The sequence below is a fragment of the Pogona vitticeps genome, chromosome 3, assembly GCF_051106095.1.
Source record: "Pogona vitticeps strain Pit_001003342236 chromosome 3, PviZW2.1, whole genome shotgun sequence".
NCBI classification, from domain to species: domain Eukaryota; kingdom Metazoa; phylum Chordata; class Lepidosauria; order Squamata; family Agamidae; genus Pogona; species Pogona vitticeps.
The window spans coordinates 262,173,888-262,186,835 of NC_135785.1; the positions used below are offsets into that span (position 1 = coordinate 262,173,888).

At 41.0% G+C, this 12,948-nt stretch overlaps 1 protein-coding gene across 5 annotated transcripts in view; it reads right to left on the bottom strand.

The window, feature by feature from the left end:
• The window catches only part of FCHSD2 (FCH and double SH3 domains 2), a 158,644-nt gene that overhangs the window by 72,274 nt on the left and 73,422 nt on the right, over positions 1-12,948 (bottom strand). For all 5 annotated transcript variants that reach the window (XM_078390221.1, XM_078390218.1, XM_078390219.1 and 2 more), the window contains 2 exons: positions 6,494-6,570; positions 5,016-5,160 (listed from right to left, as the gene is read on the bottom strand). In XM_078390221.1, coding sequence (XP_078246347.1) covers positions 5,016-5,160; positions 6,494-6,570 — 222 coding nt within the window. The remainder of the gene's footprint in view (positions 1-5,015; positions 5,161-6,493; positions 6,571-12,948) is intronic.

The following is a 12,948-nucleotide window of genomic DNA, read 5'->3' on the forward strand; positions in this document are numbered from 1 at the left end:
ACGAAACCAATGTAAGACAACTTCATACAGTATGTTTCTTCTGGGAGAACAACTAAACTCATTTAAATTGAATTAGAAAAAAAAATCTGAAAACACAGCTCTGCTCAATGCAGGAAATCGAAACACATTGCGGTACTAACAGTGGGGAAGCATCTGAGCTGCTTTTACATCTGTGAACTGTGCTAAGCTGGCTGGCTAAGACTGTGGCAAAATACAGGCTGCCAACGTTTTAAAAAAATTCCAGAAGTGCCAACTTGAAACCTAAGATGGCATTTCTTGTTTATGATCTCAGCTGCAAGATGCAACTCATGTCTCCTGACCTTGGGTTGAAAAGGCTGTATAGCTCAATACTTCAAGGACTTTTAGAAGTGGGAGTCAGCAGTGTCCCCGTGCATTGTTGCTAAATTTAGAACAGGAGGAAAATAAATAGAAACTGCATGCTTAAGTTGGGTTTGGATGTCCAAGAAGACAACAGCTGTTAAGCATCTCTTGGCTCCTCTTTTCAGAATTCAAATAACAATAATGTTCTTTAAGTCATTTATTCCTGCCCCTATACACACACACACATACACACACACACACAGAGATTCCTCTCTCACAGTCACACATATACATTACATTCATTGTACACTGGAAATGAATTAACTCTTTTGGAAAAGCAGCATATTTAATCAGAATACAAGCAATGTAGTGATGTTTCTAGTCAGTTTGTATGCTCCCATGGTTATCTAGCCAAAGAGTAAGCAAGTCCACTCAGTTTGTGTTTGGTCTCTGTATGACAATCAACTTTTCATAAATTGAAAAAAACAATCTTTTAACAGTATCTGTTTCAATTCCATATCTGGTGCGAAAGCCTGAGACCAGGGCAAAGAGTGATTCTCTCATCTGTGCTATGCTAATGTGCCTGCTTGGTCAAGATGAAGATATTCACTACTTATAAATTAATGGCCGCATTGTTTAAGAAGCCACTGCTTAAGTCCATGGAAAAGGCCTGCGTTGGGTCCCTTTCTGGGAAAAAGACAGGATAGAAATAGTAAAAGAAAGAAATAAGCAATAAATACATCCAGGCCAGTTTCCGATGTAGAACTGTGATGGAAGAAGTCTCAGCTGTTGGTTCACAGTCAATTTGAGCTTAAGTGTGGACTTTAAATTAATCAGGATTGTTTTAAATTATTCTTTGGCATTCGGATTCTTTTAGTGTTCTTTTTCGGCTTTAGTCTATTGTTGGATATTAACAGTTCATAATCACCTCCTGGTCTTGTTTTTGCAGAACCTTCTCCTTCTCCATTTCTGACCCCTAGACCAAATTTTCCAACATTTGGTTCTGCTTTGTTCCCTGCTTTTGCGTTCCAGTCACCTTATAAGCATGTTGTGTTTTGGTGTATGATCAATTTCCTCCTGGATGCTTACACAGAGGTTTCCACTTTCATCTTTTTCAGCATCTGCAGCTGGAGCATAGACTTCAATGATAGTTATGTTGACAGGTTTTCCACAGAGTCTGATTCATATTAATCTATCAGACCTTACATTTGTAGCCCCCAACTGCCTCTGCTACATCTGGCCCCAGTTTTAGAGCTATTCCTTTTCTTCTGGCACTACTCCACTCTTAACCGGATCTGCCAATGATTTAAGTTGCAAAGTACAACTATCAGCAAAGTACAGCAGTCTAGGTTGGGTGTGTGTTCAACCATCCTAGAGTGCTAAATTGGTCTTTTTTACATACTAAGTATGTTTCTGGTATTTGACTGTATTATATTGCTACAGAGTTTAAAATGCAACCCCAAAGAAGATGATCTAACAAGCAGCACTTTATCCACTACACTATTTCTCTAATAAATGTAACATTTGCCTCCCTCAACCAGAATAGCCTTCTCTGTGTCTTAAAGCACAAAGTTGGCTCTGTATTGATTTTCTGGATGGCTGCCCAGGATGCCTTTGCAGGATGTGGCTGAATCATCTCGATTTCCGCTGCACCCTTAGATCCATGAATAATTCCTTAAAGGTTTAAAAAGGCACCACACCTTAAACTCAAAGCCCACGCTAGCATAATTTGGAAAGCTACTACTTCCAAAGATGCTTATTTCATTTTTAAAAATTCCTGCACCATCTGTTTTATTTACAAAGCAGGTTCCTCTCAGTTACTACAGGGCACATGCAAGGCAGCGTTAACAACTTTGTGGCTTCAGGAGAAGGAAAATCAACCTGATCAATGGGAACAATAAAGCATCTTTGTCCATTATCTTACAACAACGGCACTGGGGAACATCTCAACATCAGCTACTTCAAGTCCCTGGAACTATAGCTTCTTAGCCTTGGCCCAAAGATTTCCACAAAGCAATCAAGTTAAAGAGGTGATGTGTATTTTGTCCTCCACTCATCTCTCTAATTTTCAAACCCTAACATTTAATACCAACAAAGATACAAATGGCATGTATTTTAATTGTATTTTAATTGTATTTTAATCATTTTATTGTATTGAATTTTAATTATTGTAAGCCGCCCAGAGACCTCTGGGTAGAGTGGGCGGCATATAAATTAATTAAATAAATAAATAATAAATAAATAAATGACTTGAATACAGCAGGGGTGGCACTATGCAGAAATCTGCATGACCTGCCCCCCGCCCCCAGAAAAATGGGGCTTTAAAAGGCCCTTCATGCCTAAAATAGATCACAGAGAGACAGAGACTGTGTGTGGTGAAATCATATGCTGCACTTCCTAGACTATAGGTAAGGTAAAGGTTCCCCTTGACATTTAGTCCAGTTCTGTCCGACTCTAGGGCGTGGTGCTCATCCCCGTCTCCAAGCTGTAGAGCCAGCGTTGGTCTGTAGACCGTTTCCATGGTCACGTGACTAGCATGACTAGACATGGAACACCATTACCTTCCCACCGTGGTGGCACCTATTTATCTACTCGCATTTTTACATGCTTTCGAACGGCTAGGTTGGCAGGAGCTGGGACAAGCGAGGGGAGCTCCCTCCGCTGCGTGGATTCGATCTTAAGATCTGCTGTTCTTCTGACCTTGCAGCACAGAGGCTTCTGCGGTTTAACCCACAGCGCCACCATGTCCTAGACTATAGGAAGAGATTAAAGACACAAATTTCCCTCACTGCGTCTGATATTCAGAACACTTCCAAAGGGTCCATTTATTTCTCATGGCTAATAGTAATTGACTGACTTTGTCTTCCGTGAATCTGTCCAATCCCCCTTCAAAGCCTTGTAAACTACAAAACTATCAACATATTCTGTGTCTGAATTCTATAAATCCTACTTTGTGTTGGTCTGTGAATCTACCCAGTGCCCACTTCATTAGATTACCCTGTGTTCCCCCTCTTTCCTCAGTACTAGAATTTAAGGTTACCTAGTGACAAGTTCTTCATCACAGAAAACATAATTCATAGAATTCAGATTGAGGATCAGCAGTTTTCACCAAGGTTCAAGACGGCCATGAGCCATGACTAGAGATGGGCATGAACCAGTTCGTCCCGGTTCGTCAAGGCAGCAGCACAAGGTGCTGCTGCTCTCCTCCCCTGCCTCCTCAGCCAATCAGCCCCTCACCAGGCCCAGCTTGCTTGCTTTTCCCACCTCCTCGGCTAATCTCCCGGTCACGAGCAAGAGCACAGCCTTCTCTGCCCCGCCCTTTTCTCTGAGTGGCAGCTCAGCCAAGGGGGCGGGGCAGAGAAGCCTGGGCTCTTGCCGGGACTGGGAGATCAGTTGAGGAGGTGCAGGAAGCTAGGATGCTGGGCCTGGCGAGGGGATGACTGACCCTGGGAGGGGAGCAGCAGCATCTGTGCTGCCACCTTTACAAACTGGTTCATGCCCAACTCTAGCCATGATTCTTTCCACACCTTCTTCCTGAATAAATAGTCCGAGTTGGTTAAATCCTTCCTTCACGTGCTAGGTACTCCACTACAGGGTCTTGGTCATTAATGTTACTCTTTTCTGTACAGTGGGGTCTTGACTTGAGAACTTAATCCGTATTGGAAGGCGGTTCTCAAGTCAAAAAGTTCTCAGGTCAAATCTGCATTTCCCATAGGAATGCATTGAAAACCATTTGATCCGTATCTGCTCTTTTCCGTCCATAGAAACTAATGGGAAGCTGCTATTCTGCCTTCGACCACTTGTTTCTTTTTTTCTTAGGTCAAGAAAGGTTCAGGGAAGGCAGGGAAAATACAGTCCAGGCAGTACCAGGCAGTCTGAAGACTCCCAATCCACTCTCTAAACGTTGGGAGGAGTGAGGAAGCAGTCAGGCACCCTTTTCACTGGCCAACAGTTAACTGAAAGTTCAAATTTTGCACTTTCCCTCCCTCCCACGTGGTTTTTTTCAGTTCTTAACTCAAATCTAAGTATGTAAGTCAAGTCAATATTTTCCTAGGAGAGTGGTTCTTAAGTCAAAATGTTCTTAACTCAAGCCGTTCTTAAGTCAAGACCCCACTGTACCTTCTCCAGTTCCACCACATTCTTTTTGAAAGGAAGCTACCTCCAGCAGACGACTTGCCCTATTTCCTGTATTTGAATTCTTGGAACATAAAGTAGCAAGGTAGGGAGGTATATTCCATTTTCATAGAAAAGGACTGGAAGAAAAGGAGAACAATCGATTCTTTAATATTGACCGCAAATAGGACCAAAAAGATGGAAGTACAAAGAGATGAGATGCCGCTATCCACATCTCCTGGAGTTCTTGTCTGATGGCAAATAAAGAATATAAGATCTGGGTACTTAGAATAGAACAATGATGCGTCCACCTCTTGCTCCTTCACAGAACCTAGGATCACAAGCTATTTCATAAGCAAAGAACAGATCAGATGCTTCAAGTAAGATGGCAGGTGAGCAAAATAGTTATCATAGCTCTGTCTGCGATGAGAGGAATGAGTTTCTTTATCACCAGCATAAAATTAAGTAAACAAAATGGACAATCATTCTTCACAATAGTAGTGCCATATAAATACAGTTTTTGTAACTGACCACTGCTTCTATAAACTTAAGATACACAAAGAGATCTCCCAAGACAATACCTTTTTCAGCTGCTGTTCTTTAAAACACTTCACTGCCCTGGCAGGTTCAGAAATTAAATTCTTATAGTTTTCACAGATATTGAGTCTGGACTGTGCCACCTGCACCGTGCCTTCAAGAAATGATTTCCACACTGGATACATGCTCCTAAAATACAGGGAAAAAACCACTGAATGTGTGGGCCAGAAGACAGCATGAATGAAATAACAATGAGTTTTCCTGTTTTTAAGCATTTACACAGAATTGCCATTTTGTGCAGTCTGCATAATGCATGGGGAAAACATGATATTTGAAGCTTTGAAGAACTTACACTTCCATTAACTGGACACACGCTGAAGGTCTATTTAAATATCTAAGGCCTAGCACTTGATTTCTGTGACAAGAATTGGGGTTGTAGAGTAGACCATTGGTCTAGATGGGCGGGGTATAAATCAAATACATAAATAAATAAATAAAATAATGCAAGCAGCAGTGCCTTCTGGTCAGCCATAACACAGCCTGATGAGCACGTCTAAGTGTTATTTAAACATTTAATAGCCTCCCAAAAGGTGTACTTTAAAATTGGAAAATGAAAGCAAGACCTTTTTCATATACAACTTCAAGCGATAGGGAGCCTATAAAACTATGTATCCTGTTCCCAATTTTAAACACAAACTTTATGAAAATGAATGGCATTTGCTTACAACTTACACGAGCCCATATACACCAGTGCTGAGGTTGTAACTCTGCAGGTCAAGGGAATAGATCTGCCCATTTTGCTTTTCATAACATTTATCTTTATTCAAAGACAAGTTTATTGCACCCCGTTTCCAATCAGTTTGTGATTTTTTAAGAAAACCAAACAAAATTGTTTATCCATTTTCACTGAAAGAACTCATATGTTTTGTATGCACATTTCCCTGCACACATTTTTGCAAGCATTTCCCCCAGACACATGACTTCTGTTTACATTCTCCCCAACATATACAATTTTAGAAATGAGACTTTCAAAGTTAACAAAGGTGCTAAAACCTAAGACAACAGGGTTCCAGTTTATGGATCAACGTCCCACTTCCGCAAAGTACAAATCAAGGCCTTTTTTAAAAATTAGAATGGAAAGCAAACAAATTACTTTAACAGCTAATTGGTTGAGTGTGATCTACCCATATAAGAGCAGACTGACTTCACAGCAAGCCTCACTGTGGAAATGCGAGAAGGAACACTTCCACGCCATATCACAGTTATTATTTGTATCAATTTATATTATTTGTATTATTTCTCCTTATTGGGAGAAAGGTGGTGTATAAATAAAACACATAAAATAACATTAAATAATAAATATATTACGAGCAGCAGGAAGACACAGAACTCCATATATAAAGAACAAATGACGTGACAACATGTAGTATGAATTATATATAACAAAGAACTTGAGCATAGTTGTGTAAGAAAACAGGTAAACCAAGCAAAGGATGAAAAAGAGCACATTTGTTAAAATTACCTAAAATCATTTCGCTCGTCTGCTTTTATCCCAGGCCACTCTTTCTTTAAGTATTGACTAGCCAATTTCTGAATGCCCTATTGAAAAGATAAAAAGAGTGTTAGTTATACATGAATATCTATAGTTAACAGTTTCCACAAAGATTATTCCCTTCTTCCAATATCCCATCTGCCTCCATGGTTTTCCAGGAGGCACACAGCAAAGACGCCTACCTCTAGTATTACGGTAGAAGAAAATTCCCAGCATGGCCAAAAAGTCCAGAACTGGCAAGTCTCAAGTATACATCCAAACAACAGGAGTAAGTCAACGGATATAACTTCTCATTTCCAGTACAAAAAATCTGATTGCTTTCCAGAAGAGTATATTGAGGCAGTTATTATAACCCTGTAGCAGAACCTAAAATTATCAGAGCTGTTGTTCTGGATTAGGTGCCTCACAGTGGTTGGTTGGCTCATTTAACTTGTATGCTACCCGATGAATACTAGGCACAACTCTGGATGGTTTATATCCATCCTAGCTGGGAAGAACGCTAGAGGGATCCGGGGAGGTTCCTTGTCAGTACAGTACTTTCACTTGTACCTACAGCCATTAAAACTACTTAGGATGATAAGTCGCTCCTGTTTCCAGTGGTAAATATTCATCCTCTACAACTGGTGCTGATAGGAACATCCTACCCTTAGTGGCATGCACATCCATCTCCCATGCCTGTCATCTGTGCAAAGTGAGCTAAACAGCAAGATCAAAAGAGAAGGCCTTGCAAGAGCCCAGCTCTTCTTGCTTGCTTTTGCTAAATCTGCCATTCACTCTTACCCAGTTAAAGGGCTTGGAACTTGTTCTGGGACATTTTACATCAGAAGCCATAAAGGGCAGGGAAAGCAAAGTCTTTTTCAGTTAATAGGACACTGGGTTTGTACAGTATTCATAGTTGGTATAAAGTATAAGGTTCTCCTTGTTCCCTTCTCAAGGATACTTGCTGATTCTCCTCCCAGAAGGTCCATGAGACAAAGATCATCACTGTTTCCCTCCAACTGGGAAATCTACCAATATTTTAACCTCTGACACAATTTCATGGAATATGAGGCTTAGGAGTGTGCTAAGGATTTGCTCATGGGTCACTTGGCACCCTTTTAAATCAAACAGTCGAACTGTAATATTTGAACACAGGCAAAATCCCATGACTTGATATGATTGTGTGTGTCCATTTGCATCATTTCTTTTGGATACTGAATAAAGCAACCAGCAATTACAAATGTAGACAATGAAAAATACATAGTCCCCCCCCCAAATAAACACTGAAAAAAAGGTTAAAAGTGTTAGAACTACCACACAGTGCTGAAAAGAACTTGCCAGATGTGAGGCTGGGGGTGAGAAAAACACCTGCTCTCGCTGGAGTGCCGTCTCGTTCCCCCCTCTGTAGAGACAGGGGTACAAACTTCACCTGTGGCCTGTCCTCAAAAGACAACAGCTACAGAGACAGACCCCAAACCAGTGGAGGAAGAAGTACGAAGGTTGACCGTCGAGGAAAGTGGGAAAACCTTAGCGGGAAAGGAGCAAAAACCTTGGGGAGAGGTGGAGGCCGGGTATAAAAGGGGGAGAAGGGGAACTGCCTCTAGGTTGGGAATGGGTCTGGATGCAAGACCCATGGACAGGGAAGTGGGAAAGGCTCCAAATACCCAAAGAGGAGGCAGATTACAGAAGACGAAGAGAACTGACGCCGAGACCATCTTATTGGGGTGAGACGGAGGCTAAAGAGTCGAGGAGGAAATTGAGTCACCAGATAGTGCTCGAATAACATAGATCAAATTGTGAACTAAAATCTGGAAGGCAGAAAATTGTAGAAAAACACAGTGTGAATCTTGATATTGCAATATAAATAGAATGGATGTTAGTATATTTTTGTTTCTCCTTCCCCCCCAACACCAACCCTTTCCCCCCTCTTACCTTCTGTATCCCACACTCTAACCCAAGTTATCAAAACAATAAAAAAAAAGAGTGGAGGAGGAAATTAAGGGAGGAAAAGGAGCGTGTGGAGAGGGAAAAGAGGGAAAGAACTGAATAGAGGGTGGTGGAGACCCAGATGAGGGGGTACCCATCGGGCTGTGGCAGACCTTTACGCCCTCCAGAGACGTCGCCTGGGTTGACGTCCGGGACAAAGACACAGTACCCCTACTGGAGGGAGAACCCGGACTACTACTGAACTCTGATCCACCGGGTGACCGGCCGGGTCCTTGGGATACTGTTGGGGAAAACCCATTTAAAGAAGAAGGTTGGAAATCCCTCTCTGACCTCGTTGTTAGAAGGTGATAAAACTTGGAATGCTTTTGCTGATACTGATTTCCTGTTAAATAATGCAATAAATGTTACTCCAATTTCCAAACCTCGCATGTCTGCTAATTTATTTGGGGGGGGGGGAAAGGAGCCACCTTTAGAACCCTCACACCGGATTAAACTGAGGCTACTGCCCAGAATCTACTGACACATGTTGTCTCTCTAAGAGGCAGCCTGGATGAAACAGACAAGAAAACATGGGGTTGTTGGGTTTTTTTGCTAGTTGTGGAAGAAATGAGACAAACTGGTTTCCAGCCAATTCAGCTGTTCTCCAAGGATCCAAGCAAAATTCAATTTTAAATAAGCTTTTCCTTTGAAAAACTCAATGATTTTTTTAAAATGGGCATACTTCCAAAAACCCTCACCTAACAATACTGTGAATCTGTCTAATTGCGCATGGAGCCAAGAACAATAATCCATCCTTTCATGGGGCTTATCCTTTCACCCTGCAAATTCCACAACACATGTATTTCTCCCACCCACCCCGCTGCCGTCTGACTCAGCACATCCTTCCCAAGACCAGCCTCTCCTTTTGGTGGTTACCCTGAGACCACATAGCTTGCTCAGGGCCACATCCATGACAGGTCACACAAATCCTCATTCCTGGCGATCTCGGCAGGTCTTCTCCTGGGCAGTAGAGTGAGGGTCCAAATTTCCAGGGTCCAGCTCCACAGTCAGGGGCTTCAACCCACAGGTATACCAGCTGTATACCAACATTTAAAGGAAATAAACTGTAATGATTAAATTTCAGAAGCAAGATGGACTATGATTACTTTGTTGGATTGTAGATGAATGAGGCCTCGGCAATTCAAAATTTAACGAAACTATAGTAGGTTGTGTTTGTTCTGCTGTATACTATTTTATTCTTGCAAATGGTGAGCACAGCTACTGCAGTGGCCCAATAAACGGTTCTGTTATAAAGGCAGGCAGCATGTTGTCAGAAACTATTTAGTTTTAACTCCTTTTTACTTCTTATCTTGCCACACTTTCAAAAAACAGAGGTATTTCTAAAATGCATACCTAAGGATAAAATATATTTGCTACTACTCATAGTTTCCTTAAACATATATATTTAAAAAAAACTCAACCTACTGCCAAAGAAGAAAAAAGAGAAAACCGAAACAAAACTGTCCAGTAGAAAGAATAAGGTACAGACGGCCACCTTCACTGAATTACCTTCCCATCTATCTTTAATTAGAGCAGTGGTTCTTAACCTGGGCGATAATGCCCCCCAGGGGGCGATTTCATTTTTCAGGGGGGCGGTAGAATGAAAAGGGGCGGCGTGGGGGCGCTGGAGCAGAAGGGGGGCGGTAGGGGGTGCTGGAGCAAGCCAAACCTGTGAAGATGGCTGCAGCCTTTTTACAATGTGCATGAATATATATTTTCCTCCTATCTTAATTTAGTTTCAGAGTTTTCGTCTTGAAATTTTTAGTTCCTGCATTTTATGCCCTTTTTATATTTCTTTTTGAGTGTTAAAATTCGCTTGCAACTAAATCATTAAATGTTACTTTTTGGGGGCATTTCATTTTCTTGGAATTTAATTTTGTTTTCAGGGGTCATTGGATTTAAGTGTCTTAAATAAATAAACAAATACACAAACAAACAAACAAACAAATAAATAAGATATAATAAGAAATAAGAGGGGGGCGATGATAACTTCCTCAATGGCTCAAGGGGGCGTTTCTTTCAAAAAGGTTAAGAACCACTGAATTAGAGCACTTTCCTCTTGGTATCCAGGGCTGTGATGTTCTATCTTTATAACTTTAATAGAGATTAATAGAGATATTAGAGAAGCGAGAAGAACACAAAGAAGTCAGCCATTTCTCTACAGACAGGAAAAAAATGATGACGTCTAAATAATGTTCAGGCTTCTAGCTTGATGACACCAACCAGTCTCTGGCAGGGATTTAAAAGGCAGAAGGCTCGGCCTCAATGTAGCTGGGCCCATTCAGTGCACTTAGAAATGTTATTGCAGATGGGAACACCAGATCCATTGATTTAATTCTCTGTATCTATAATATTTTAAAGGTCATCTGAACAAGTATCCCAGAAGCAGTTAACTTCATTTTCACAACACAAAAGGGCACCGTTATATAGGACTTATCTTTTTTACCTCCAGAACAAAGTAATAAACTTGGTGAGAGAGGGAACTAAATACTGAAGAATCAAGAGATGCCTTTTTTTTTTGGACCTGCCACTACCCTAATGTCTTTAATTGCAGCCAGTCATACAGAATCATGCTTTTAAGATTTTTCCTGTTTTATCCAGATCAGGCCAACTCTTAGAAAGAACAGAATAAACACCACCTGTCCTACGGCCTGTCATCTGCCAAGCTCATGATAATTATATTATAATGTTATTTTAAGCAATTGGTTTGCTGTTTTTGTTTTTACTGCACACTATTACACAATTAAAAAAACATTAAAGGGTTCAAAAATTGTCTAAAGAAAACTGATGTGGAAACTCTGGAAACAGAGGTGGAAAGTCTGCCACTGAGAGCTTATTCGCTAATCACACCAGAGATGTTTAGGCCAGGCAGTTTTAAATAATAAAAAATAATTTAAGTACTGCTAGTATTCTTTCCTCTTTCGTATTATGACACAAGGCTAGATTAAATTCAGTTTCCCAGCTCTTCAGGAAACCTCAAGATGCAGCACCAAATGCACCTCTCAAAATATTTAAATATTTTATGCTAAATATTTTAGGGGGTTTCCCCTGAAACACAGCTCATCATGAAAATAAGAAATTCTGAGTTATTAGTTAAAGCAACACGTTTTGTAAGAGGCAAATGAAGCCCATAAAGGCCAACACCTATTTTTTGATAACATTGCATAGATTAGTACCATTCCATAACTGGAAATTATTTTTAGGAGTGGTTTTAAAAAGTAACCATGCAATAAAAAGAAGCTCAGGAAGTCTAACAAATTTGGTGGTTGTGGGTTTTTCGGGCTCTTTGGCCGTGTTCTGAACGTCGTTCTTCCTAACGTTTCGCCAGTCTCTGTGGCCGGCATCTTCAGAGGACAGCACTCTGTGCTCTGGTGTAGTTTGCTCTAACAAATTTCTATGCATCCACCAATAAAGTAGTGCCTTCTGCTATCAAATACTTATTGGTTTACTTTATTTATTTTTCTTTTTATAGGCCACCTTTCCCATGATAATGGGATTCAAGTCGGCTCACAGTATTAAAAGAATAAAGTTAAAAGCCGTGCTATATACATTAAAAAAATAATTAAACTACAAAACTGATTAAAACAACTGAATAACTAAAACAGGTAAAAAATTAAAGACTATATTTAAAAATAGCATTTAGGGACTCTATCACCTCTGTTAAAAACTTGCTTTAAAAGGTGGGTCTTTAGCTGTCGGAGGAAGGATAAAAGGGAGGGACCCAACTTGACCTATTATTACATTTCATCACACACATATGTATATCAAACCACATCCTGCTTTATTTTAGTTCATTCTTTCTTGCTCTCCTAAAGCGATCAAAGCAATCATATGAACTGCAATAAATTTAAAAGACCCAACTGAGGAGATGTTTCTGCACTTGTCTAAAAACAGTGGCAGTGGGAACGGATCCTAACTCTAACAGAAGTGCCTCCTTCCATCCCGGAAGAATACGGGAGAAAGCTGAATGTCTGCCACGTGGAGGCTTTCCTTAAGGTCTTAACAACTGGACAGAATCACAATGAGACAAGTGGCACTGCAGACAGAGAGGCCACAAGCAGCTTAGAGCTTTCCACCAACCATTAGCACCTGCAGACTTTCTGCATCTCCATTTTGACAAGTTCTGAGGTCATATTCACCCTCTTCCAGCCCATTACTGAATCCAGACAATGTGCTAACAACGGATTCCTGGGTGCCAGGTGACAAAAACAAGAGACTTGAGCATCACCAGCGTATTGGTGGTGCTTCACCCAAAAGTTCAGAACAGCTTCCCCCAGGGACTTCATGTGGGAGAGAGTATTGTCAGTGACTCAAGAGAGAACTCTATGGGACACCATAGGGCAAAGGCTATGGGGTCAAGCAGCGGCTGGCCCTGGCCACCATCTGGCTATGACTCTGAAGGGAATTCTGGAAACATGGAAACACAGTGCCATGGATGCCCAATCCGATCACGTAGTCCC